General features: G+C 55.2%; 1 protein-coding gene across 3 annotated transcripts in view; it reads right to left on the reverse strand.

Annotated features, from left to right (window-relative positions):
• Positions 1 to 25,985, reverse strand: part of NCK2 (NCK adaptor protein 2) — a 126,131-nt gene that overhangs the window by 19,160 nt on the left and 80,986 nt on the right. For all 3 annotated transcript variants that reach the window (XM_067007012.1, XM_059079544.2, XM_067007013.1), the window contains 2 exons: positions 21,318 to 21,560; positions 1,082 to 1,791 (listed from right to left, as the gene is read on the reverse strand). In XM_067007012.1, the coding sequence (XP_066863113.1) occupies positions 1,082 to 1,791; positions 21,318 to 21,543 (936 nt within the window). In that variant the 5' untranslated portion in view covers positions 21,544 to 21,560. The remainder of the gene's footprint in view (positions 1 to 1,081; positions 1,792 to 21,317; positions 21,561 to 25,985) is intronic.

Here is a 25,985-nt window from a genome sequence, read left to right on the forward strand (position 1 = left end):
CTCTGGAAGGTGTATTTGCAGGGATCGACAAAACCGGTTTAGTAATACCTCCACAATGAAAACACAAAAAGGCTAATTCGTGTGACACAGCCCAGTTCCCCCAGATGGGCTCGGCCATACACCTGAAACACAGACCTCCAAATGTGTGCTGGAAACCAATCTGCTCCAAGTCGAGAGGCCTCGTGCCGCCGACTCCGCTCACACACACAAACTCCTCTCTCTCAACAACTGTCTTTTCCCTTTCCGTTCTCTTCCTAAGTGCTTTAAAAGCCTTTCAGAGATAAACTCAGTGGTGCCTGAGGCAGAGATGTACTGAGGATTACACGGCTTAAAAAGCAAAACCAACCAACCAACAAAAGGCTGTGTCAGAAACCGGGTGCCCGCCTTGCCGAGAACATCTGATGTGTCTCAGACCCAGAGACGAAACAAGGTCAACCGCCAGGACTGAGACGGTGTCATTAACAGGGGGAAACCAGGGGAGAAAATGACATTTGAGTCTGCACGACAGAACAGGGGTGATCTCAGTCAAGAGGCAGCCAACCTTCAGAAGCTAACAACGCACTGTACTTAACCGTGCCATCTGCAAGAATGCACCTCCCGGAGAAGCGGTGCAGCTAAGGCCGGGCAGTCCAGGCGGATTTCAGCCCAAGGCAGAGCGGGGGGGTCTCAGGACACAGACCAACTGTGTTCATCCCTCTTAACATGAGCCCCCAATACCCTTGCTGTTTGAGACCATTCACACACCCGAGAAGGGGATGGCACACGTAGGCGCACACACACGTAATCTCCGCTTCCTTCGATCGTTCCACTCACCGAGGACTCTCTGTCCCTGGTGAGCAAGCCGCCCTGCACGCCCCGTGCACACACACGCACGTGTACACATCACACACACGTGCGCACAGACGGGCCCGCCCCTCTGCCCCCCCAACCCCGCACTCACCGAGGACTCGCTGTCGCGGACGAGGAAGCCGCCCTGCACGCCCCGTGCACACACACGCACGTGTACACATCGCACACACACACACGCACACACGTGCGCGCACACGGGCCCGCCCCTCTGCCCCCCCAACCCCGCACTCACCGAGGACTCGCTGTCGCGGACGAGGAAGTCGCCCTGCACGCCCCGCGCGTTGAGCGCACACTCGGCCTGGTGGCGCGTCACGTTCCCGTAGTACCACTCGCGGCCCGCGAACCGGCCGGCGCGCGCAGGCCCCGCGGGGCCGGAGCCCGCGTGCGGGGCGGGGCCTTCGCTCAGCACCACCACGTAGTTCTTGGGCACCAGGCCGACCTGGCCGCGCGCGTTGCGGCAGCGCCACCACTCGGGGTCGTTCTCGGGCTTCTCGATCACCTCCATGGTCTCGCCCTTGTCGAAGTTGAGCTCCTCCTCGGTGACCGAGCTGAAGGGGTACAGCGTCTGCACCACGTGCAGGACCCGCGCGCCCTGGCCGTTGCTGAGCGCGGCGCTGGGCCGCAGGCTCGGGCCCCCGGGCGCGTCGGCGGCTGCCTCGTCCAGCTCCTCCAGCACGTAGTTGGATGGGAACCAGCCCACCTGCCCGTTGTAGCTGCCCCGCCACCAGCCGTCGCTGCACTTCTCCATGACGGTGACGCGCGAGCCCTTCACCAGCGACAGCTCGTCCTCGCGCTCGGCCGCGTACGCGAACTTGACCACGGCCGGGATGCTGAGGTCGTAGATGCGGTCGGCGCCGCCCCCGTTGGCGGGGAACTCGGCGTCCATGCTGGGTGTGGGCGATGCATCGCGGGCGCTTGTCTTCCTGCGGGTCCTGCCGAGGCCTGCGGAGACACGGCAAAGCTCAGCGCGGGGACAGGGCTCAGCGTGCGGCGACCCGGCAAGGGCTCAGGGCGGCGCCTGGTCCAAGGGGCAGCACCTGCACCTGATATGGGACGGACTGGGTCCCGTGGCTGGTGACCAGCCAGTCACCAGCAGAGAAGGTGACAGTGGCTAAATGCCTAAAAGCTGGTTATTACCCAAACTGATCTCTCCGCTTTCCTCAAAAAACTGCTAGAGCACCTGCAAACCAAGAGGATAAAACAGTGTAAAGTCTGAAATGATTAGAACATCTCTGTGCCACTGCTACAAAAGACAAAAACAAAAACCAAAAAAAAAACCCCAAGACATCAGGACAGAAAATGTCTTCTGCGTTTTGGACGGGAAGTTGGACAAAATGAGCTTGCAGAGCCGCCCCAGCTCTCAGCACCCCTCAGGGCTGGCCTGCGCTCAGGCCAGCACCCTCTCCTCCATCCGAGGACCCTCAGTGCCCTCCCGGGGCCACCTGGCAGTGGAGCAGCCCCACTGGGCAGAAACCCATACCCCTCCTTCCTCCTGTTCTTTTCTTTCAGCACTGCAGAGACGTCCCACAAGTTGTGATGAGTGAAATAGAGGGAAAAAAATAGCCGAAACATTAAATCTAAGGCAGAATTTTTCACATTCTGATTGAAAAACCACTAATGGATCAGAAAATCGGTTTAACGGGGTTGTGACCAGCCTGTATGTATGTGCTGTCTTCTTTTTAAAAGGGAACAAAACAGAAAATCTCAGAGTGCATCAAACACAGAATTGCTGCTTCAGTCACATATGTGAGTCAGTGCTGAGCTATAATGTGAAAATTATCCCTTCCTGTGCCTGAGGAACACAGCTGGAAAAGCCCTAAGGTAAAAATGCTTTAACCTGGTTAAAATGCATGGAATTCCAGAACCTTGTAGAAAGCGAGCCGAGGGGAGGAGGGCACGTCGGCCCCAGAGATGGGGACGTGCCCCTGGACCGGGGGCCCGCCGTGCCGCTCACCCGCCACGTCTCCCAGCTAAGTCAGTGCGGAGGTTTTCGTGGCATGGAAACTGTGGCCACTGGCAAATGTTTGTTTTCTCCTGAAAGGACACCGAAGTGCTTTTATGGGTAGCTTGTACCTCCTTCTCCTTTAATTCCCTGCAGTAAAGACAGCTTGGTCCTGAGAATTACCTTTGCTTCTACTCCCCTGCCAGGTGGGGAGGCCAGAGGAATAAAAGGAAGCATCATGATCGTCTCCGACCACGGAGAGTTGGGCGCTGGCTTCCAGAGCAGACCCGCCTCAGGCTGCGTTCTCTGCCCCGGGACACGTGCTCTGCTCAGTACCACCAGCAGAGCAAAGAGCGTGAGGTGACAGCACAACTGTGATAAGCGATCGTTCATCACTTGGATCTCCGAGTGGAGACACCAATTTTTAAAAAATATATATTTATTTTATTAGTTTTGGCTGCATCGAGTCTTGGTTGCTGTGCGCGGGCTTCCTCTAGTTGCTGAGAGCAGGGGCTAGTCATCGTTGCGGTGCACGGGCTTCTCATTGCGGGGGCTTCTCTTGTTGTGGAGCACGGGCCCTAGAGTGCCTGGGCTTCAGTAGTTGCGGCGTGTGGACTCAGTAGTTGTGGCTCGCGGGCCCTAGGGCGCAGGCTCAGTCATTGTGGCGCACGGGTTTAGTTGCTCCGCGGCATGTGGGATCTTCCCAGACCAGGGCTCGAACCCGCCTCCCCTGCATTGGCAGGTGGATTCTTAACCACTGCACCACTAGGGAAGTTCTGAGACACCAATTCTTTAATTAAGCTAATGGCTTCTGCTGTTTCTTTTTGTTCTTCAGCGTTTTACTCGAGTGCGTGGGAAATAAAGAGTAAGCCGGGACACTGGACCAAGTTAAACACTTAGATTTCCACGTAAGAGTTAATTTACTTTACACCTGAAAACATGAACCTCTCAACCTTTGATTTCAAAGCTAGGTGAGTTCAACTCTGCAATGACACGGCATTGTGATGATTCAATGGCGTCCTAATCCAGAAGGCACACAGGACGGTTCACGGAAGTCAACTTCCATCCAGAAGTCTCGGGCACCAAGGCCTTCAAACCTCCCGGGGCAGTCGGCACCCCGAGCAGGAATGGCCAGGCAGAGTGCAATTTTTATGCGTAACAAAGATTTTAAGAAATAACACTTTAAAATAACTCTTTAGAAGACCTTTCTAAATTTGTGAGCAAGGAACCCTACCTGAAGAGCCAGGGAAGAGCAGCTTTCAGAATATTCATCAAGACGTAAAGGTGTCATCGCACACAATTATATATAAGATAGATAACCAACAGGGACCTACTGTATAGCACAGGGAATTCTACCCAATATTCGGGGATAACCTATATGAGAAAAGAATCTAAGAATGAAACATATGTATACGTATAACTGAATCACTTTGCTGTATACCTGAAACTAACACAACATTGTAAGTCAACTATAATCCAAGAAAATTAAAATATATATTAAAAAAGGCAGAAAGGTGTCAAGATCAACAGAAAAGACAACGGCAGACCTTACGCCTCGTAATACGTCACGGAAGACCTTATGCCTCGTAATACGTCATGGAAGACACTTACGTAAGTCAGTCATACCGCTGACTTACGAACGTACTACTTTGTCTGCTTTTTTTCAAACACAAAACGATTTAATTACTTCAGCCTTGAGCTCCTTCCAGGAACCTTCCTAGATTCTGGGGAGAGTTGAGAGAAGACAGGCACACTCCCTGCCCACAAGAGCAGCTTATATGTCTCTATCAAGACTGGAACTTTCTACATACAAACACCCCTGGAAAATTAACCTGTTTTGCTCTAACATGACCTAACCAGTCTTTGAGGCAACTCTGGGCTGGGGTCTTGGGGGTAGCACAGCAGAGTGACTGAGAGCACAGACCCAGCAGGAATCCCGAGTCAGCCGCTAATTAGCTGTGTGCTCTTGGGCAAGTTACTTAGTCTCTCTGGGTCTTAGTTTTCTTACCCTAAAATGTGGACAATGATGGCACTGGATCAGTCTGCGAGGGGGGCCGTAACAGACTGGGGGGCTTTGACAACAGAAATGTGTTTTCTCATGGTTCTGGGGGCTGGAAGTCACAGATGAAGGGTCAGCAGGGCTGGTTCCTTCGGAGGCCTGTCTCCCTGGCTTACAGACGGCTGCCTTCTCACTGAGTCTGCATTCTGTGTCCTAATTTCCTCTCCTTACAGGACACCAGTCGTGCTGAATTAGGGCCACCCTAAGAAACCTCATTTACACTTAATTACCTGTTTAAAGGTCCTATACAAATAGAGTCACACTTTTGAGATTCTGGAGAATGGGACATCAACATATGAATTTCGAGGATGGACAAATCAGCCTAAAACAGGTACCTAAATTCAGATTACACATATAAAGTACAGAACGTGCTTTATGAATGACCATTATTACTCTTACTAAGTGGCGTTGAGCTGGGTGTTGAATTTCTTTTTTCTCAGCTACTTTACCAGGAGGGGGTCTAAGTCCTCTCTGAATACTCTTGGCCATGGCCCTGCGTGCCAGACGGCCACCCAAACAGAAACTCTGCCCGTCAGGCGTTTGGCACCTGGGAAACATTATCTTATGGGAGCAGAGACACATGGCAGCTGGTGCAGTGAAATGCAAGAGGCAGGTGTGTGCCAGGGGTGGGGGGGGAGGGGCCCGACCTCACTGACATCTATATGATCTGAACCTCACAACGGTCCTGGGACAGACCAGGCTCCCCCATTTCTGCAGATGGGGAAACCGAGGCTGAAAGAGACCAGGGAACTGGCCCAACACACGCAGCGGGTGGTGTGGCACAGACACGCCGTGATCCAGTGAAAGCCTATTTAACCCAGAATCATCAAGAAGCACAGTTCCGCTAGAGGCTAGCGTGAGGCGTGACGGCAGATGCTCATTACTTGTGTCATGATTTCCATGGGCAGATGCACTGAGGGCTCTGAAGTGGGGTTTCAAGATCCCCTCCCGCACCCTCCCAAACTGTGATGAACACTTCCTCTGATTCTAGGGAATGAAATGGGCCCTGTGTGTCCGGGTGGAAGTGGAGCTGAGGTTAGGGAAAGAAGGTTTGGGATAAGAAATGCATCAGGAGCAACAGGCCAGGGCCCCGGGACAAGTTTGGGGATGGCTGGGGCAGGCTGGCGGGGGGGGTGGGGGGGCGTCGGGTGGCAATGTGTAAATAGAACAAAGTCGCCTGTGTTGTTGACAAAGGCTCTCCGTTTCCTCTTCTTCCCTAGTTCTTCCCTGACCCTGATTCTGCCCGAGGCCAGAGCCCGGGTGGATGGGGCCGAAGGGCTGGGAGCCCCGGGAAGCCCGAGGAGCAAGAAGGCGTCAGAGGGAAGGGGACCCACCCACCAGCAGCCAGGGCGGCCTTTCTGAATGAGGACAAGCAGGTGAGTGGCTCCGGAGGGTCAGGCGGCCAGGGTCACAAGGACGTCGAACGAGCAGGCTCTGGAGGTTCAGGACCCCGTCATCTCCCCCTGCCTGGATCTCACCCGAGGCCACGTGACTGCCGCCGTGTGCCAGCTACGAGATGCCAGGTCGGAGGGGACGGAGACCCGTGCGTGAGTCCCAAGCTCTGGACGGCCTTGGCGTCCAGGCTCTAGTTCAAAGTCAAATCCGTTATCTTCTAGGGAAGAAGGCAGTCTGGGAACCCCCCTGCTCCCCACTTTCTCTGTGTATTTCCCCACATCTAATGCTTTTTTTTTTTTCTTCGTTCATTCAAGTCAGACCACCTCCTTCCAGCTGTAGCAAAAACACAACCTGACTCCAGTGTGTGTTTTGACTTTAGCAAGGATAATGTGATTAATTTCCTTCTATGATTTCACATTTTTCCCGACAGGAGAGGCAAGAGCTTCACACCCCTTCTGCCAAGTCCCAGTCCATCTTCACCTACTGACCAGTAACTAACCGGGACCTGGCCCACCAGATGCCCTCGCTAACCAGGGCTTCCGCTCGCCCCCTCTCTGGGCCACGTTTGGGAGAACGCGCTTCCCGGCCCTTTCCCAGGCCTGCTCCCCACGGCCAGAGCATGGATCCCGGGGCAGCCTGGGCCGCAGACAGAAGCACCTCCCAGAGCAGCTGGCCACATTCCTCACCACACCCCGGCCTCGGGTACGGTCCATGTGGTGCGGGACACCCAGGCAGCTCCGGCCAGGCCACGATGGACGGACCGAGGCCCGGGGAGCCCTAGCGTGTTTTCACAAGGTCTAGGATGAATTCAAACGGTGTGCTTCTCCTTCAGTTCTCAAGTTCATCATAAAATCCTCCACTGTGTGGAATGTCGTGTTTGGACGTTTTGCTGTAGGTGTTGATGTGGCCCGCGCTGGAACCATCACATCATGGGTGAGAATATGCAGAGCGTAGCCACTAGGAAACCTTTCCTACTGCCAGCACGTTGCATTCGGTGATGTTAAGTAACTTTTTTCCTGCAAAGTTACGACTTTCTCTAAGCTCGTTCAATAATGTATATAAACTGCCATATCTTCCACGAGGAAAGAACGAAGAAGGAATGGAAATCACTATTTAAAAAAAACAAGCAAGATGCTGTCTGACGTGGCAGGTGCTCAGGGGTGGTCAGGATTTTAATGTCCACCGTGAAGATCAGGCTCTGAGAACACCTCAGCTTCCTTAAATCTATGATCATAAAGTTGTGCTATTTAAGATGGAGAAGAAATCTCAGAGACGGGCTTGCTCAGCGGTGTTCTGGTTGCTGCTGCGGGGAGCAGGCTGCCCAGGAGGGGCACAGAGCCTATTCTCCCCGCCCCCAGCAGCTCTAGTGAGCTGTGCCCCCAACCCTGGGGTCCCAGGCAGGAGCATCTCCGCAGCTGCCCCCGGACAGTTGGCCGAGGGAGGTGGCAGCCGAGCTCCTCAATGGGGCCACGTCCACAGTCACCACATGGAAGGCCAGCCACGTGCTGTACAACACACTTTATCTGCATTTAACAACCATATAAAAAATAACGTGTGCCGGGCTTCCCTGGGGTGCAGTGATTAAGAATCCGCCTGCCAATGAAGGCGACATGGGTTTGATCCCTGGTCCGGGAAGATCCCACATGCCATGGAGCAACTAAGCCCGTGAGCCACAACTACTGAGCTTGCGCTCTAGGGCCCGTGAGCCACAACTACTGAGCCTGCGTGCCACAACTACTGAGCCTGCGTGCCACAACTACTGAGCCTGCGTGCCACAACCTACTGAGCCTGTGAGCCACAACTACTGAGCCTGTGTGACACAACTATTGAAGTCCACACGCCTAGAGCCCGTGCTCCGCAACAAGAGAAGCCACCGTGATGAGAAGCCCACGCACTGCAACGAAGAGTAGCCCCCGCTCGCCACAACTAGTGAAAGCCCGCGCACAGCAACAAAGACCCAACACAGCCAAAAATAAATAAATAAAATAAATAAATTTTTAAAAAATACGTGTGCACCATCAGGAATAGGCATTTCTGATTCTGAGCAGACAGTATCATTTTAAGTGGTAAACAGCTGAGTTGGATTTAAAGGTAAACTATGCTGTTCAGCTTTTGTGACGATTTTCTGGCATGGAGCTGTTGGATCTCTGATCCTGACTTACATTTTCATTGACAAAAATAAGCACTATTTAACTTTCTTGAATAAAATTACATGCACCGAAGAGTGAGTTCTAATAAAGCTTGAATATATCACACATTATTAATATGTCAGTGATTTTAAAGTCAAAATCGCTTATATACACCTTTTAAGATAAAGGGATGTTATAGCAGAGACAACTTTAAAATATGTTCTGCCATCTTCCAGCTGGAATTCTGGAGATTTAAGATAAAATGCCAAACAAACTTGACAGTTCATACAAGTATTCCAGCCCATACATTTAGACACAGCACACGTGAGTTTCAGGAGCTCTATGGCAAAGCCATTTTATTTTTGCTACTACTCAGACTTGTGACATAAACCAGACGCAAGTAGAAAATTTCCTCGCGCTTAAAATGTCATTTATACTAAGTTAAGCAAAGAGGTTATTAATCTGTGGAGCTTTTTCCCCATCAGGGTTATAGGAATGTCAACTGAAATTATTAATACCAAAGATTTTGATCATTAAATGCTAAGGAGGTCTGACAAGATCGGTTCAGATACAAAGTAGCAGAAATAACTTTTCATATAAGAGGATATATTTACTGTTTGGCTTCTAATAGCTATTCATGGTCCTATATGTTTAGTTCATTTAGTTTGTATCTAGTTTTTCAGACTAGCTTCCACTACTCAGAGAATATCCAGTGCCAGAATTCACAGTCGAGTATCTGAAAAAAGGAAAAACCCTTACATTTACTAAACCTAAGGATTTTTTGAAGGGCCACCACTTAGACGTGGGGTTAATGCAGTAGTTCCCTCCTGCTTTAATCTGTGCCACGCCCTCTACGCCGTCTCTATGCAACAGAGTTCCTCTCTTCTCGTGGTCTCAGCAGGACCCCATCCCCGGGAATCGGATCAGAGCTCCCTCTGCAGTCTGGGGGTGGGGGGTGGGGGACCGGCTCTCGAGTCAGCCACACCTGCAGGTGCCTGTGTGAAGAAGCAGCCCAGAGATGCAGAGACAGACCCTGGATGGCCTGAGTGGAGCCCGGGAACCCGACCACACTTCCCAATGACGTGAGCTCATCCCCCTTTAAATTCTCCTCTTCTTCCTGCTGTTTGTTTGTTTTCTTTAGCTACCTTGGGGTTGATTTCCGTCACTTCCATTAAGGGCTCTGGAAAACATAAGATGGCCCTTCCCCGCTCTCCCTCCCGTTCTCCCACCTCACCTCCTGAAATACGCCACACCGGTGAGCCCCCCTTAGAAAGGAGGTATGCCTGGGTGAGTACGCCGCAGAAAACAGGGCGAAAGTTGGGGAGCCTCCGGGCTTGTGCGCGGGGCTGAGCAGACGCAGGCCGCGCTTCCTAGTCCCAGAGCAGCCTGGGCTTGACTATGTACCCCAAGAGCCCGCACTCGAGGTCTGTGACTCTGGGTGGCGTGGACGTTAGGTCGAACCGACCGAAGCCCCCCGGCCTCGACTTCTGCTTTGCTCTGCACGGGGACCCAGGGCCACCGGCCCCATCCCAGGTGGGTCTCGGAGGAGCCCCCCAGGGCGGCCCGGAGAGCGACGGGCTGGTCAGTGCAGAGCATCTCAGACCCGGCCGGGCTCGGGCCAAGCAGACTGGGGCGTGGCTGCCCCAGGAGGCGCCTGCCCCTCCGGTCACTCAGAGGCGCAACCGCTGCTACCTGCTGCACGTGCGAGCCTGGGGAGGATGAAGAGCGTGGAGAATGGGGGGGGGGGGACCGGGCAGGGGCCCTGGGAGGGGAGGGAAGGGCTGAGACGCGCCCGGCGGGCGCAGCGTGACTGTGGCGCACAGGGCGCAGAGCCGGTCCATCTCACCTGCGTCCCCGCGTCACTGGTGGAAGGTAGTGCGCCTGGCACCGCGCCCGCCTCACTGACAGGGACCGGGTCCACTCGAAGAGGAGGGCACCCCACTTCCCAGCCGCGTCCAAGAACGAGGACTAAACGCAGCCCTAGGCGTCCAGCTTCGTCCTCCCTGGGCTTGCGCGTCCAGCGGGTCGCACCGCGGTCACGCCTCGAGGGCCTGACAGGAGGGGCAGGCGCCCTGGAGCAGCCGGGTGACGGCGCGCGTGCCCAGGTCTGAGATGCTCGGCACCGTCCAGCTGACCCCCGGCGACCGGCTTCACCCACGTGAGACCGCGGCCCCGCGGCTGCTGCTGCCACATCAGCACCAGCAAAGCCGACGCTTGCCCGGTAAGGTCCTGACAGCAGAGCGCGGAACACTTGCCCCCGACGGGCAGGATGTGCCAGACCCCGAGGGGGTGAAGGGCTGAGGAGGAGGTCGGGCCAGGAGCCCTTCTCCCGCTAGCAGCTTAGATCGAGCTTTTGAAGAGGAAAACCACTGTCCTCTCCTAAAGCGGAGTCGGTCTGCTGTACGGCCTGTGGGAAACACCGGGGGCTCCATGCTCCCCACCCCCGAAACTGCCACGAACCCAGGGGGTTTACTTCTCTGTTCCTAGGCATGCGCGCCTTAGGTGCGTACCCCTCACCCTACGATGAAACGTGCCCTCGCGTGCCGTACGGAACCCCCAAGTTCAGGGAGGGGTGGTCCAGGACGGGGCAGGGGGAGGAAGGAGCCTTCGTCAGATGGATGGGAGCTGCCACCCCCGGGGCAGATCCACACGGCCCGCGTCGGGCCGCCAGCTGGCCGAGGGAGAAAGGGGCCATTCACCATCCACGTGCCCAGATGGTCCCCTTCCCAGCGGGCGGATGTGCCAGCAGCCAGCACAAGACGGAGAGGCGTCGGGGGCAAAGGCTACCGTCGCACAGGTCCTCGGGTCCCGGGCCCAGAACCGGAATTCCCATCCCTGCCCCTAGGAGAGCCCGCTCCCTTGCGAGCAGGCAGGCGAACGACATGACTGAATGTGTAAAAGCCTGAAAAAAACTGGTGTAGAAACACAGGATGGCCAACCAAACACGGAAGTCAAATGGTACCACGGATGCGAGTGAAAGGAATGTTTTTTTGAAATTGTAATTAAAAATACATATTCAGTACCTCTCAACACACGTACCTGCTGCATCGGCACCAGCATCTCTGAGCGTGCAGAACGGGGCTGGGGGCGGGCCGCGGACGTGCAAGGATTGAACGTGACCTTCCGAAGCACCACGCGGTGTCAGCCCCTGGCGGGAGCTCAGGGGCGCAACTTACTGAGCCCACGCCTGCTCGGCGAGATGAAATACGGTAACAAAAAAGAGAGAGAGTAAAGGGACAACACGCTGCCGGGTGCGAGCGTCTGGCAGACAACTGGGCCCCGGTTCTGACCCCGCGCCAGGCCCGTGGCCCCGGCGGTTCTGCACCCTCTTCTCCTGTTTCTGCAGCCGCAACGCGAGGACGGCAGTGGCAGTGGCGCGGCGGCTGTGAGGGTCCAGGGCCCGAGGAAGGGCCCGAATGCAGCGTCCCGTACACAGCGGGAGCCGCGGGGCTTACTGCTCTTATCGCTCCACAAATTGTTTTCCTCTCTGGTTGAGGGCCCAGGTCCGGTGCAGAAAAGAGCAGGTGGTGCTTTCTCCACGGAGGTGTGCACGTGTCCGTCTTCTCCCTAAAGTGCTCCTGCGGCACAGCCTGACCTCAGTCCCGCTCTCTGGGTCGGGAGCAGCTAAGACACGACACGAGGGCCCCTCTGACGCATCTCAGGAGAGGGTGCCCCCCAGGGCAAAGCTGGCCTTCAGTCGGGAAGTGAAAGAGGCGCCCCATCTTCCAAGGCTGGGCAGAAGGGCTTCCGGGGCCACACGCTGCTCTGGACAAGGCGAACGCTGGTTTCTAAGAGGCCGGGCCCCCGCCGGCTCCAGGCAGGGGTCCTGTGTAGCTGGGCTCGGCCTCCAGGCCCTCGCTCCCGGCTGGCTTTTGCGGCAGCGCCCTGCCCAGGCCCAAGGCCTGCTCCTGGCTCTGCTGTGAAGCACCTGTTACCCTGGACAAGTAACTCAACGTGCCGGATTTTCACAGAAAAGCTGTGGACCAGCTTATCTCCAGAGCCCTTTCCAGGATTCAAGAATTCTACACAGGGAGCCCGAAGTGTCGAATGAACTTCACTTTTTAGACTTAACTGTACATACTAGGCTACACAAAAACGACCACAGGAGAACCGTACGTGGCCCTTTTGGATCCTACAGCCAACTCCTGTCACCAGCGTTTGGCTGGGCTAAATGTGACAGGACCGGTCACTTTAGATCAGCGCCTAAGGACCCCAACCATTTCACCACCAATTCACGCTCCACTATAAACACCCACTTGTAAATTTTCCAAGCTAGACACTCAACTGCTTTGCTCCCTGAAAAAAGCCGAAACTACAAAATCAACGGAGGTTCCCTGCAAACAGCCACGCCAGGATGGCGGGCTTCCAGGAAGAAACACGGGCAGACCCCCAGCCCGAAATCTCACCAAGAGCTGCCCGCCAGGTGGCTTCCCAGCCGTGAGAACCACGGGGGACAACCTGGACGCTCACAGAATCCGTGAGTTTGGAAGCAGAGGAAGGAAGGTAAGAGTTGAGAGAGAGGGACGGCAGCGGCTTGTGGACACAGATGAGGTGAGCAGGCGCTCAGTGAAGAGCAGAGAAACACTCTGCCCGCTCGAAATCACTGACGCTCGACAATTAGACCCCGGCCTCACCTGGGTCGGGCGAGCAGGTGGGGGCAGGGCAGGGGGCTCAGGGGAGGAGGGGCCCGGTTGGCCTTCCAGCAGCCCCAGAGGCTCTGCAGTCAGCACCGCGGCACCCGTCCTGAACAAAACCCCCCTGCACCCCACACCGGCCCCCGGGGACAGACACGAGCATGCAATAGGGGAAAGGAACGTTTGAGACATATGGACGAGATCTAAAAATGAGTGCGGGCCATATGGGGAAGCGCAGTTGGGAACACGGAGAGAAGACTGTACTTAGTTCTCAGCATCTGTAGTCCACGTTTTCTCTAGTCTAAAACCGAAGGCTCCCACTTGGGTAACTTTGAGTCAAGAAAGGCTGGTACCGATGTTCTCTAGAAAAACGATAATTTTAATAAGAAGCAACCCAGGTGGCCAGTCGCTGCGAAAGAAACTGGGAAATGCTTTACATGGTGTCCTTGTCCTTCCTCAGGGCACGAGGGGCCCGGGGGCCGACGCGTCTGGCTTCAAGACCCCGTGTCACCGCACACCTGCTTCTCCATCCCCTCCTTCCCCATCCCCTCTCCTGGCTTTCCTCCCATTAGCATTCTTTTGAACAATCTGTCTCTATTTTCTCTCTAATTATCCTCCCACTAATCTGTTGTGAGTTGTTTTACGTTTCTCGTTCTAAATTCTTGGACACTTACGATATATGCAAACAAATCCAAGTTTAATTTGGGCGCTGGCACCACAATCGCTGTAGACGTTTCCATAGTCTGTGGGCATTACATTTGGTGGGTCATCTGTACCGTGAACGATCTCGCAAGACAGGATACTAAAGAGTTCTAAGTTACGCCACATAATACGTAATTCGGGTTCGTACAATGGTAGATTATACAACAGAGACCGAAAAGGTCAACCTCAAGTGTTAAATGCAGCTCTGAAAACCCAGAGTCCCTGCTTTAATACGGGGAAGAGATGATAGTTTGGAGAAGCTGGACCTTTAAAATCAAATTGAGATCTGTCCATGTTCTTCGCATGTTACATACAAACTTTTCATGGGGCGTGGTCTGGCTCTGCACTTTAAGGGAGAAAAATGTACCTTGTACTTTTTGTACCGATTCCTTAGAAGGTGACTGAGTTTAGAAAGTACGTTTAAGTGACATGTAAAAAGACTAACGGTAATTTTCTTATTCTTTATGGACATTCAACCTAGAAAACCAAACTACTTCTAAGACACACGCACTATGAAGAATCAGCTTCTCCTCTTCGGTTTTATACAGAGCGTCCTGACCGCTAAGGAGCTGGGAGGCATGGACCAAACTCACTCAGCAAAGGTCCTTTCCAGCACGTGTCGCCATCAGGCTTCCGCGGAAAGGGTAGACGCTTCAGGACTGACTGCCTGGTGACAGTGGTACTGATGCCAGGAAGAAGTCACCTGTGCAACCTGATTTTGATTCTACGTGTGCAGAAATACTTAGCAAACAGATGCAAATGCCAACAGTGATTATTTCTGGATGGTAAGATCACAGGCGATTTATGTTTTTTTTCTATTTTCCAATTTTGTTCTTTTTAATAAGTATGCCAGTCTTCATTGAATAGTTTTATAAAAGACAGGCATTTCAGAGATGCCAATTCTGAGGACCACCTGAGTGCAGAAACCCGTGTCACACAAAGAGCCTGTGAACGGCAAGGACGGCTGAAATCTCACGCGCGCAGACCCCCTGAACACGCCTGCTGTGACACAACAACTGCTGCCAAAGTAAGAATCGATTTAAGGAAAAGCAGGTGTGCTCCTGGGACATTCGGCTCCCGAATCATTTTAACGAGTGGCTCCTGGCTGCCCCCAATGTGAAGGAACCAGGCGGTTATTGATAAGTGAATCCCCCAGGGCCGGGAGGAATCGATGCTCATGAGGTGGCTGGTCCCCTCGGGTCCCAGGGGCTGCAGCAAGGGTGGGAGAAAACCAACCCAGCCGCGCAGGTGGGACCAGGGAGCGACTAGACGCGCCAATACCGATGCCAAGCCGGCAGCACTGCCCTCACCCCCCAGGGCCCCCCGCGGTCCGAGTCCCCAGCCCCCGAGGCTGACCAACGACGGCAGGGCTCGCGGAGCCGGGCAGACCTGCTTTGAACTTCAACCCGTCACTTACTGTGTGTTCTCGGGCACACACACCCCTTAACCTCCGAGTCTCATCTTCTTTCACGTGAAAGGTAAGGGTGTTACTATATCCCTCTGAGGGTTACTGGGAAGACAGCACAAAAAGGTGTACAGGTAGGTAGCAGGTAGCACCCGAGAGGCACCCAGGAATCGCTATTACCGCGTACACACTGGAAAACGCACACGACATCGGTTCCGGGTCTCGGGTTGGATTCTGCCGCTGCGCTAAGCTTCCCCTTCGTCTTCGGGTGTCGGGAGCACGGGCGCGGTGGTCACGGGGCCTCCTCGGGGCCTTCCTCCCGGGGGAGGGCTTGAGGGCGGCCGGGGGAAGTAGACGGAGGCCTGGGACCGGCCCCCGAGACCACAGCTCGGCGCGGAGGCTCGGCGGAGGAGCCCCGCGAGACGCCCCAAACGCCGGGCTCCCCTGCGGGCCGAGACGGAGCCATGGATACCGGTCAAGGACCAGGCCGCCCGTCAGCGCAGCCCAAGTCCGAATTTTGTCTCCCGACGCTGGGACTCACGCCTGAAGCGAGAGACATTCCCACCGAAGGGCCTGCCGGCAGCCCCAGCGCGCGCCGCCAGCACGGCCCAGGCTCTCCTCCTACCTCCCCGGCGCTCCGGCCTTTCTGCTGGCGGCTCCTTCAGGCCGCGAACCCCGGAGTCACCCGCGACTGGCTGCTGCTTCACGCCCGGCCGGCACAGGGTCCCGGGCCCTCCCCGCCAGGCCCAGGGCTGCTGACACCCCCCGGGCCACCGTGAGGTCTCGCCCCCGGCCTCCCGCTGACACGCCGGCCCCCCCCACCGGCCACCACCCCGTCCAGCGCGGGACGACCGCTGGGGCTGCCCTTTCCCAAGGCCTCGGGCCTGACGGCGGGGCCTCCCCGGCGCGCCGGCGCCCCTCCCGCCCTCCCACGCGCCCCCGCTCCCGGCGTCTGCCTCCCCCTCCACCGAAGGGCGGCCCCGAGCCCCCTGCACAGGCAGGGCTTCAGCCTCGACCAGCGGGTGAGACGAGCGGCCCCCCACCCCGCCCTCCGGACGCCGCGGCCGAGGCTCTGCGGCTTCCACGGCTCGCGCCCCAGATCGCCGGGCCGGCGGCCGCGCGCCGAGCCCGCATTTGAAACGAGCCCGGCCTCCCCCTCCTACGGGTGCTGCTTCCGCGAGCGGCCCCGTCCCGCCGTTCCCGGTGGGCCGGGAGGGCAGCGCCACCGCCCTAAGGACCCCCGCGCGCCAGGGCCGCCGTTGACTCCTCCAGTCACCCCGCAGGCCGCAGAGAGTCCGGGCCTGAACCCCACCCTCCAGATGGAAGCACGTCCAGCCGGCCGCCCCGTCCGACCCGCGCACAGCCCGCGACGCCGCACGGACCTGACACCACGTCTGCACCCCCGCGGCAGAGCCTCCGGTGGTCGCGCCCAAAGGCCGCTCGGCGGGGAGCCGGGCGCCTCCGACTCAGCCTCTGCGACCGCCAGCGACGCCGGCACCCATCACCCGCGGCTCGTCCGGACAGACCGCCTGGCCTGCGTCCGCCCTGCCGAGAGCGCTCGCCTCTGACCACAGCAGAGACCCGCGGCCCTGCGGGGCCGGCAAGGAAATGCCCCCACGGCCCCACCACCACGGAGGCCGGAGCCCAGCTCTCGCCCCACCTCTGCGGCGACAAAAATGCCTGCACTGAACGGGCACGGAGCAGCCGGCGCCGGCCCAGCAGGAAGCGGGGTCCCCTCACCCGCCTGCCAGGGATACGGAGGGAACCTGCCGGGTGATTACGCAGAGTTCTGAACCAGGCCCCGGGGAACCCTTCTGAGGAAGAATCGGCACGTTCGCGCCCGGCGGCACCCTCGCGGGTCAGGTCCAACCTCAGCGGGCCCTCGGCCACCCTCTGGCCTCTGGAAGGCCGATGACAAGCGCGAAGGCCCGCGGCGCCGCAGATGCCCGGGCAGGGCAGGAAGCCCGAGGTACCGCCTCTCTCCCCTGCTGCGATCCAGCATCACGGCCTGCGGTAGCCCCTAAACCACCCCACGGCCGCCCGCTCGGTTCAGTGTACAGATGAGCTGTAAGAACGGCACGGAGGACGTTGTTCTCCCTGAACTACCTGAGAGTAAGCTGCCAGCGCCCTGTCCCATCACCTCAACACCTGGTGCGCCTCTCCACACACAAGGGCGTGCTCCTCCTCCACGCAAAACCGCGACGTTAACACCGATACACGCTTACCGCAACACTCAGACCCCGCTCCGCTTTTGCTAGTAAGGCCCTGGTTTTCATCTCTAAAACAGGGAGCCCAGTATCACTAGGATTCCCTCTAACATCCTAGCTGCTTATCTCTGTGACGCAGCCCTATCGAACGCCCACCCAGTGAGCCCTGACACTCAACTTGGTGGAAACCACCCAAGGTCAAGCTAAAGGCACGTGACCCATCTCTGTCACAGGCCTTCTCTTGGGGAAGACGCTCGGTCAACCGTACACGCATATGCCTCGAGGAACCCTGGGAACTTCAGCCCCAGGAACCGCCCCCACCCCCCGACCGAGAGCATCGACCCGAACAGCGCGAAGGCTCTTTCGGTTAGTGAGCGCTGGTCCCCTCCGGCAGCCGCCCTGCTCCCGGGCCTGGCTCGGGGTCGCAGAGGTGGGGGCCGCTGCCGGTGCTGGCCCCTGGCAGGTGACTAACTGGCCTCAGGCAGGCTCACGCTGGGGCCAGGCTAAAGCAGCAGCCCTGGGGGCAGCTCACTTCTGCTTCCACATGCCGCAGGGGGTGGTCAGCGAAGGATGTGCGTGCCTTGGAACAAGCCCTCCACGGGCGGATGCTAACGGGTTACAAATGGCACCGTAGCTTCCTGGGCAGCCCAAGTCAGCAGCCGGGCCTAAGGCAACCATCGCAAAGACAGTCAGTCAACCTTCGGGGCTTCGGCGGGGTCTAGCTGCCGTCGTCAAGTGACGACGAAAACCGTTCTTCAGTAAAATCCCTCCCTGGGAGCAGCTTCCCCATCTCACAAGATTTAGCACAACGCCTTCCAACACCTAACCTGCATGGTTTTGTGAGTCGGGCTGTGTAAAACACCGAGGCCAGGCCGGAGCCCAGGAACGCACCGAGCCTTTCAAAACATCGCCTGGGCTCTGCCAGCAGGAACGGTTCTTGAGGACGGCTCCTTGTTATCTGTGGAAAAGCTCTCTCCGACTAACCGTGATCATACGCTGAACGTGAGAGGAGACCTCGTGTATCAACGTGCTACCCGTCTACAAATACGAGCTCATCTTGTTTTATTTAATTATAAATTATTAAGGGAAAAGGAAGAGCGTTAGTCCTTTCCTAGCGGAGAGAACTTTTCGGGAAAGGTACGGCTTTCTGGAGGCTACTGTAACGAACTACTACGTGGGCTGAAATTAAATTGGCGAGCGGCCTCAACGCGGCGCAGGGACACGGGAAAGCAGGAGAGAGCTCTGCCGAGTCACGGCTACCTGCAGCTAGAGGTGCCCACACACGAGGAGGACACAGGGGCTTCGACGGGGAGTCCGGTGCTATTGTGTTTCAGACCAGGCGCCTGCGGGGAAATCTTAACCACGGCTTTAGAAACTGGGTGGATCTCCATGGCAGTAGAATTACAAATGTGGATGGTGTCATGAGTCGCTATTAGAAGGTCAACGTGTGTGGTGGTGTTTTTGACGTTGTTTTCACTCCTCCTAATACACAGTAGAGAGAATTGCTGCCGGGTGCGTAATCAGTCTGTGATCACACTATAATTCCAACAGCACACCCGTCACGGTAATTTACACAGGAAGCCACGGATGCTTTAGCGCCGGTCTTCTCTGTGACGGACGGAGACCAGCGGGCGGCAGGAGAGGCTGCGGAAAGTTTTCCCACCTTCCTTCTCGACGCTGATGCCTTGTCGGGGCTGACGATGGAGAAATCAGTCACACCGCCACGGTGGTTCTTGTCGGGGTACCTCCCTCCTCTGGGACACCGTGCAAGGGGGGCAATGGAAAACTCACGCCGAGACAACAAGGCCTCTCTTTGTCCAACAAAAGCAAGGCTCTGGGTGACCAGGACAAACACAAGGAAGCAAAAAAGACAGACGACGACGACGAACGGGGGCATTTCTCCCCGGCAATGCGCATACGGACCTCCAACGGTCTCTCGACTGCAAACATTAACTGCCACGAATAGATATGGACGTTCAGAACATAGCTTTGTTGGGGTTTTTACACTAAATAATGCTAGGTACAAACGTTTCCAAGGCAGTAACGGGCCTGAAGGGGGAGGAGGCCTGGAAAAGGGGGGGTCAGTCCACAGAAGAGCAGCACGTCTCCCCGGCACGGCTCTCGAGGGCCAAGGAGAGCCGAGGGGAGAGGGTTAAAGAGAAGCCAGCTTTGACTCTATTTAAGGAAGAGCTTTCTAACAATCTGTGTTCTCCCAAAATGGAACTTGGCTGGCTCTGTGGAAGGAGACGTGTGCCCGCAGAGCTGGGGGGCCATCTGTCGGGGCGGGGGAGCCAGCCTGGCAGCCACACGAGGACAGGCGGGCTGAGCCAGGCCCCCCAAGTTCTGAGAGGAGCCCCGGGGACTGACTGCCGCTCGTGAAAAACCGAACCCCGGCGCCAGATGTGCTTCAGAGCTCAGCTGTCTTCTCGTTCTAAAACCTGAAGGGGGGGATGACAAGCTGTTCAAGGGAATTTGTAGGTAACTCGGAGGCCTTGCTTCGCCTCACTTCACTCCCCTGCGCTCCGTTCCGTTTCTGGGTGTTTCGTTCTTTACTAGAATCTTGAGAATGTAGTTTTGAAAAAGGACAAGAAGACAAAACAAGTCAAGAATGTTGAGCATCTCCAAAAAAAGGTACTCTAGTGGGTGAGAAGCTGAAATTGGAAAAAATAAATAAAATTAAGCGCAGGGCACTCCTAAAGTATTTACCTACTCTCTCTCCCCGCGTTTCTTAGTCACAGTTAATAGACAGCCATAAGCACAGGACAACAACGTTTCTTTCTGGTGACATGCTTGGAAAAAAACGATAAAGGGGGTCACTTTTGTGAAAAAGCATCAGATTGCTCATGAAAAATGGAATTTCTCCATCAGGGAGAATCTACGGACGCTGGTGAGACTCTCACACAGGCCAGCGTCTCACTTCTCTCTGCAAGTCGTGAAAATAACCTGACCCACAACACAAAATCGCTACCCCACGAGTGAAGGCTGTACTTGGTTTTGAAGAGTTAGTGGGCCCTTCAAGACTGCAGAGAATGAAAGATGAATACTTTGCAACACTCATCACATTCAGAGTTTAATTTCCTTTTCAGGTCTCCTGCCTGTTCCCCTCCCTCAAGTGAAACTAGTTCTCTTGTTAGAAACAAAGGAAAACCTCAAGGAAATGTAACGTGGGCGGTAACATTGACCTGTTTCAAGAGCAAACTCTTCCGTGACAACCAGCGGTCCCGGGGGCCCCCCACGTGGTGCGCAAAGGAGGCGTTGCCGACTTTCAGGGAGTCGCCCTCTCGCATCCTCTGCGGGACCGTCCACGCAAAGGCGGGATCGGACACCATCAACTTCAGGGGACTCGGGGTCTCTCCCACGTCCGGACACCAGGGAAGGGAACAGGCGCATGAAGAAAGCTGGGCACCCAGCAGGCCCCCCGCGGGCCACCCTGGCGGCCTCGCATCACACCGCTGCTCGAGTCCCCGCCTTCGCTGCCACCGTCCAGGACTGCGCCGTGAAACGCCACCAATTTAACAGAGGGAAAAAATCCCCCGGGGTTCAAAGTGCTTTTCTGCCATCTCCTCCTCTATGTGCAAACACCACACACACAGGATTTCGTGAGAGAGATAAAGATTTGATGGGATGACCTGGGCGGACCTGGCGACGTGCCCGGAGGTGGTCATTCCATTTCAGGACCCTCCAGAAAGTTGACGCCAGGAGACAGAGACATGCAGCGGGGTCCGAAACACGCAGAAAGGCCAGCTTACGTAAAGCTCCAAACTCGAGGACCTCTAGGAAATGACCAGCCGGATATTTCTGCACTGGATCTCTCAAATGTCCAGAGATTTTTTTTAAAAAGACAAGTAGAAAGATGTCAATATTTAAAACATACCTTTTTTTTTTTTTTTTTTTTTTTTTAACCCTCAAATGCAAATGAAAGAGATGACCTCCTCCCCGAATCCCGCTGAGAGAGCACCAGGCCCCCGCCCTCCAGGCCGGGGCCCGCCACTCACCGAGCGTGTCCTTGAGGTTCTTCACGAGGGAGCCCTTCTTCAGGCTGTTCTTCCTCTCCACGTAGTTGGACGGCACGTAGCCCGTCCTGTTGGCCGCGTTGCGCACCCGCCACCAGGTCTTGGAGTCGTCCAGCAGCCACAGGCGCTCGTTCTTCTTGATGTCCAGCTCCTGGTCCTGCTGGGCCGTGTAGTCCCACTTGGCTATGACGATGACCTCTTCTGTCATCTTTCATGGAGTCCCTTCTGCCGGCAAAGCATTTGGAGAGGCTCATTAGACACCCGGCCAAGCGCCACGGCTGCCGCACCCGCTCGGGAAACTACACCCGGACAGCTTTGATTACAGCTCGGCAACCGGCTGTCTCCAGGGTCTCAAATACGCAACCTGAAGATGACCTCCTTTCAACAAGCTTTAGGACGCTGTTCAGAAACGGTGACCTTACACAGCGAAGCTTAATTTTGCACATGGGGAATTCTGCTTCTCTGCTCAAAACAAACACCAACAGCAGAAAACTTTCCGCCCAAATTCTAAATAACCGTATCACAATTAAACGTGTTCACTAGATTAAGTAACACCAGATCCTTATAGCTGATATCTTTACATCCATTTTCTCGGGATAAGCTGACTTTTATGACCATATTTAATGACCAGGACACTCCCAAACCGCAAGGTGGTGTCCTGGATTGGATCCTAAAACAGGAAAGTTAGTGAAATCCAAGTGAAGCTAGTCAATAGCCTACCAGTAACCAACGTTAATCTCTCACTTTTGACAAATGTCCCTGGTCAGGTAAGACGTCAGCACTAAGGGAAGCTGAGTGAGGGGTGTCGGAATGCTTTGCACTATCCTTGCAGCTTTTGCATAAATATAAACTTATTCCTGGAACTTGAAACACAGATGTTTATAGCAGCTTCATTCATAATTGCCAAAATTTGGGAGCCATCAAGATGTCCTTCAGTTGGTGATAGACAAATAAACTGTAGCCCATCCAGACAATGGAATATTTTACTCAGTGATAAAAACAAACGAGCCGGGCTTCCCTGGTGGCGCAGTGGATAAGAATTCACCTGCCGATGCAGGGGACGCGGGTTCGAGCCCTGGTCCGGGAAGATCCCACATGCCGCGGAGCAACTAAGCCCGTGCGCCACAACTACTGAGCCTGCGCTCTAGGGCCCGTGAGCCCACAACTACTGAGCCTGCGTGCCACAACTACTGAGCCCGCGTGCCACAACTACTGAGCTCGCGAGCCACAACTATTGAGCCCATGTGCCACAACTACCGAAGCCCGCGCACCTAGAGCCTGTGCTCTGCAACAAGAGGAGCCACCGCAATGAGAAGCCCGCGCACCACACGCCGCAACTAGAGAGAGCACGTGCGCAGCAACAAAGACCCAATGCAGCCTAAAATTTAAAACATTTAAAACAAAACCAAATGCGCCGTGAAGTCATGAAGAGACATGAAGGAGCTTCAACCGCACACAACTAAGTGGAAGGAGCCCATCTGAAAAGGGTAAAGACTGTGCATGAGTCTCACAGAGACTCTCTCCTTGACCAAACTCTAGTCGGGCTCCTCTGACTCCTCTTCCCAGACTAGGCCTCGACTGTTGTATTTCTGTGTCTGTACTTCCATGTCCACTGCCCAGTTTTAGCAAGAATCCTGCTGAGGTGGTTCAGCCAGAATCCTCCACCCTCACCCAGGTGATGTCTGACCATCCTGGCCTGTTTTCAGGAAGGACCCTGTTGGGTCAGTGCAGCCAGAAGCCCCCCTCACCTCTGATGTTTCCTCTGAGCAGTTTTCCATCCATCTACTCCCCACCCAGCTCCTGGGCTATAAATTCCTCCTCTTCCTTCTTGTACTTGGGGTTGGGCCCCATCTCTCTCCCCTATGGCGAAAATCCCTCGGAGTCCTCCCCCGAGTAAAGTCTGCTTAACTGTTCTTTAACAAGTGTCAGTTTTTCTTTAATAATTCCAAGAATAATAACATTCTGGAAATGGGAAAAGTACAGAGACATTACAAAGATCAGTAGCGGCCAAGGGCACAGGGGAGAAAGGGATGGTTAGGTGGGGCACAGCAGTGACACAATTCTGCACAATACTGTAACAGTGGACACATGTCACGACACATTTGTCAACACCCACAAAACACTCAATACCAAGAGTGAAACTTAATACAAAATTCTCCAAATTTAAGTTTATTAAAACAAACAAAAAAATACAGTACACTGCATACCTAGTGAAGTCAATCCTGGAAGTAATAAATAGCAAAGGTATACCTGAATGACTGTAGTGAATATAGTTACGAGCTATTTTGTACCTTCTCTGGTAGGAGATGGGCATTTTTTGCAGCAGAAAAATTCAACATTCAGTCCTTTAAATGACTAGAAGTTGACTCAAAACTAGGAAGAAATGAATAATGGAAAGACTATTGACTCAAATCCTTCTTTTCTGACAGAGAGGAGTTCTCATTATTTACAGGGATGGCTTCAGGATGAGCGACGGGACCTAGCGCACTGACTCCACAAAAGCATGAATCTCATTTTTAAATAACATGACACTTTCTGCTAGATGCTAAAGACACTTATAAATAATACATGTTCTCCTCTTTCATGAATTAACTTCCAAATTTAGAGCTAACAAACCTTTGGGGAAGGAGGATATGTTTCACAAACCTTATGTATAACGTGCACAATATCCAAGAAGACAGTGTTTACACAAATCTCATTTCCAAATTGTAGACAATATTGTTACCTACTTTCAGAAAATCTCAAGTCCACGCCGTGTCTCCCTATATACCGAACTCACCGTCAGGTTAGATTTCTGAAGGTCATTTCTCTTTTTTCAGTAATAATGGGAGGGACCAGAGCAGTAATAGGAATGGGCTTCACAGAATATTTTATTTGAATACCGGGTTTGTGTCTTAATTACAGTTTCAAAAAGAGATTTTAACAAGAACAGCCCATCACTTAAGACCAGTCAAAACAATTTATAAATTTTCTGCATGACTTAACTATATGAAAAGCAGGTAAGTAAGGCACTGGCTGGGCCTGGTAGGTCTCAGTGCGCGTCGAACACCACACGGGAGGGAACCTAGAAAACGCTGTGCCCGGCTTCACCCCCATGGGACCCTCGAGGAGCTGGGCCTGAGCACCCACAGTGTGTCACAGGCCCCAGGTGACTGACAGCCCTCCTCACAGGTGCTCTTCCCGGGTCCAGGCCGCGGACTAAGCACACTGCTCAGCCCGGGGGAGGACACTGGGGTACATGGGGGCACTCATTCACTCTGCAAACACCCGCCTTTCAGGGACGAGTGAGCTTTCAGGAGACAGAGGATCAGAGATTCAGTGCCTTGCTGAACAACAGAGGCAGGGTTTGAGCGCAGGGCTGTGCTCCTGTGCTCACTTCTGGGGTGAGCTGGGGAGGGGGTTAGAACTAATGTGGGGTCTCTGACAGGCTTATTCCACCCAGGAAATCTATGACTCTGGGACAGAAGAAAAATAAATTTCCAAGCACCTAAAAACTGAGCAGCTGCTCCTTGGACAAAACAAAGGGCTTTAAACCTGTTGTAATTGACTTATGAAAGCTTCCCATCAGTATAAAAGCTTCCGGAGTCCATCAAATCCACAACCACCCCCACCGAGGGATCACAGTCCCCCGTCAACAACCACCCCACCCAGGGATCACAGCCCCCCGTCAACAACCACCCCACCAGGGATCACAGCCCCCCGTCAACCACCACCCCACCCAGAGTTCACAGCCGCCCCCCCCCCCGCGTCAACAACCACCCCACCCAGGGATCACAGCCCCCCATCAACAACCACCCCACCCAGAGTTCACAGCCGCCCCCCCCCCGCGTCAACAACCACCCCACCCAGGGATCACAGCCCCCCATCAACAACCACCCCACCCAGGGATCACAGTCCCCCCCCCCCCCGTCAACAACCACCCCACCCAGGGATCATAGCCCCCCGTCAACAACCACATCACCCCAGCGAAGGCTGCCAACCAACAAGCTCTATCCCGGCACCTCTGAAGGTCAGCCAATGAGGACGCCTCACTCGAGTACAGTCCACCAATCAACAACCAGCTCACTTCAGCGCTTCACATGTCAGCCAATCAACAGCTGTCCCGTTGTCCTAAGCAGCATCCGCAGTTAAGGGTCAACCAGTCCTTGAGAACTTCCGCCTCAGCTACTCAGCGGATACTGACTTGGTGGTCCTCAAAGCTTCCGGAGCGGAGCTGGGTGGGGGCCGAGGGCGCAGCCAGCGTCCTGGGTGAAGGCGGATGCGGTCAGGGTGCCTTAGGGCCCCGCTGTGGACCAGGAGAGGAGAGCCACGTGGACGGGGACACGGACTGGGGGCTGCACGACCCGGCGGGCGAGGGAGGGACAGGACGTGAGGGCCGCGCTCAGGACGGGGCAGGAACCCAGGGCTAAGCAGGAGGAGGAGGAGTAACTGACTCCGGACAGTGCCTTGGAGTAAAACCCCGCATGCTTTCTCTCCTGCTTGTGGTCAGCGCACAGGAGCAGGTGAAGCAAGACCCCCGCCCGCCCCCCCAGCACCCGGCCCCCAGCACCCAGGGCCTCCCCTCGGACGTCCATCCTGGAGGGAGCCGTGCGGCGGGCGAGAGTTGGGGGCTCCACCCGAGGCCCCGGGAAACTGCTCCAGGAGCCCAGC

Source organism: Kogia breviceps, chromosome 11, assembly GCF_026419965.1.
Source record: "Kogia breviceps isolate mKogBre1 chromosome 11, mKogBre1 haplotype 1, whole genome shotgun sequence".
In the NCBI taxonomy this organism is placed as follows: domain Eukaryota; kingdom Metazoa; phylum Chordata; class Mammalia; order Artiodactyla; family Physeteridae; genus Kogia; species Kogia breviceps.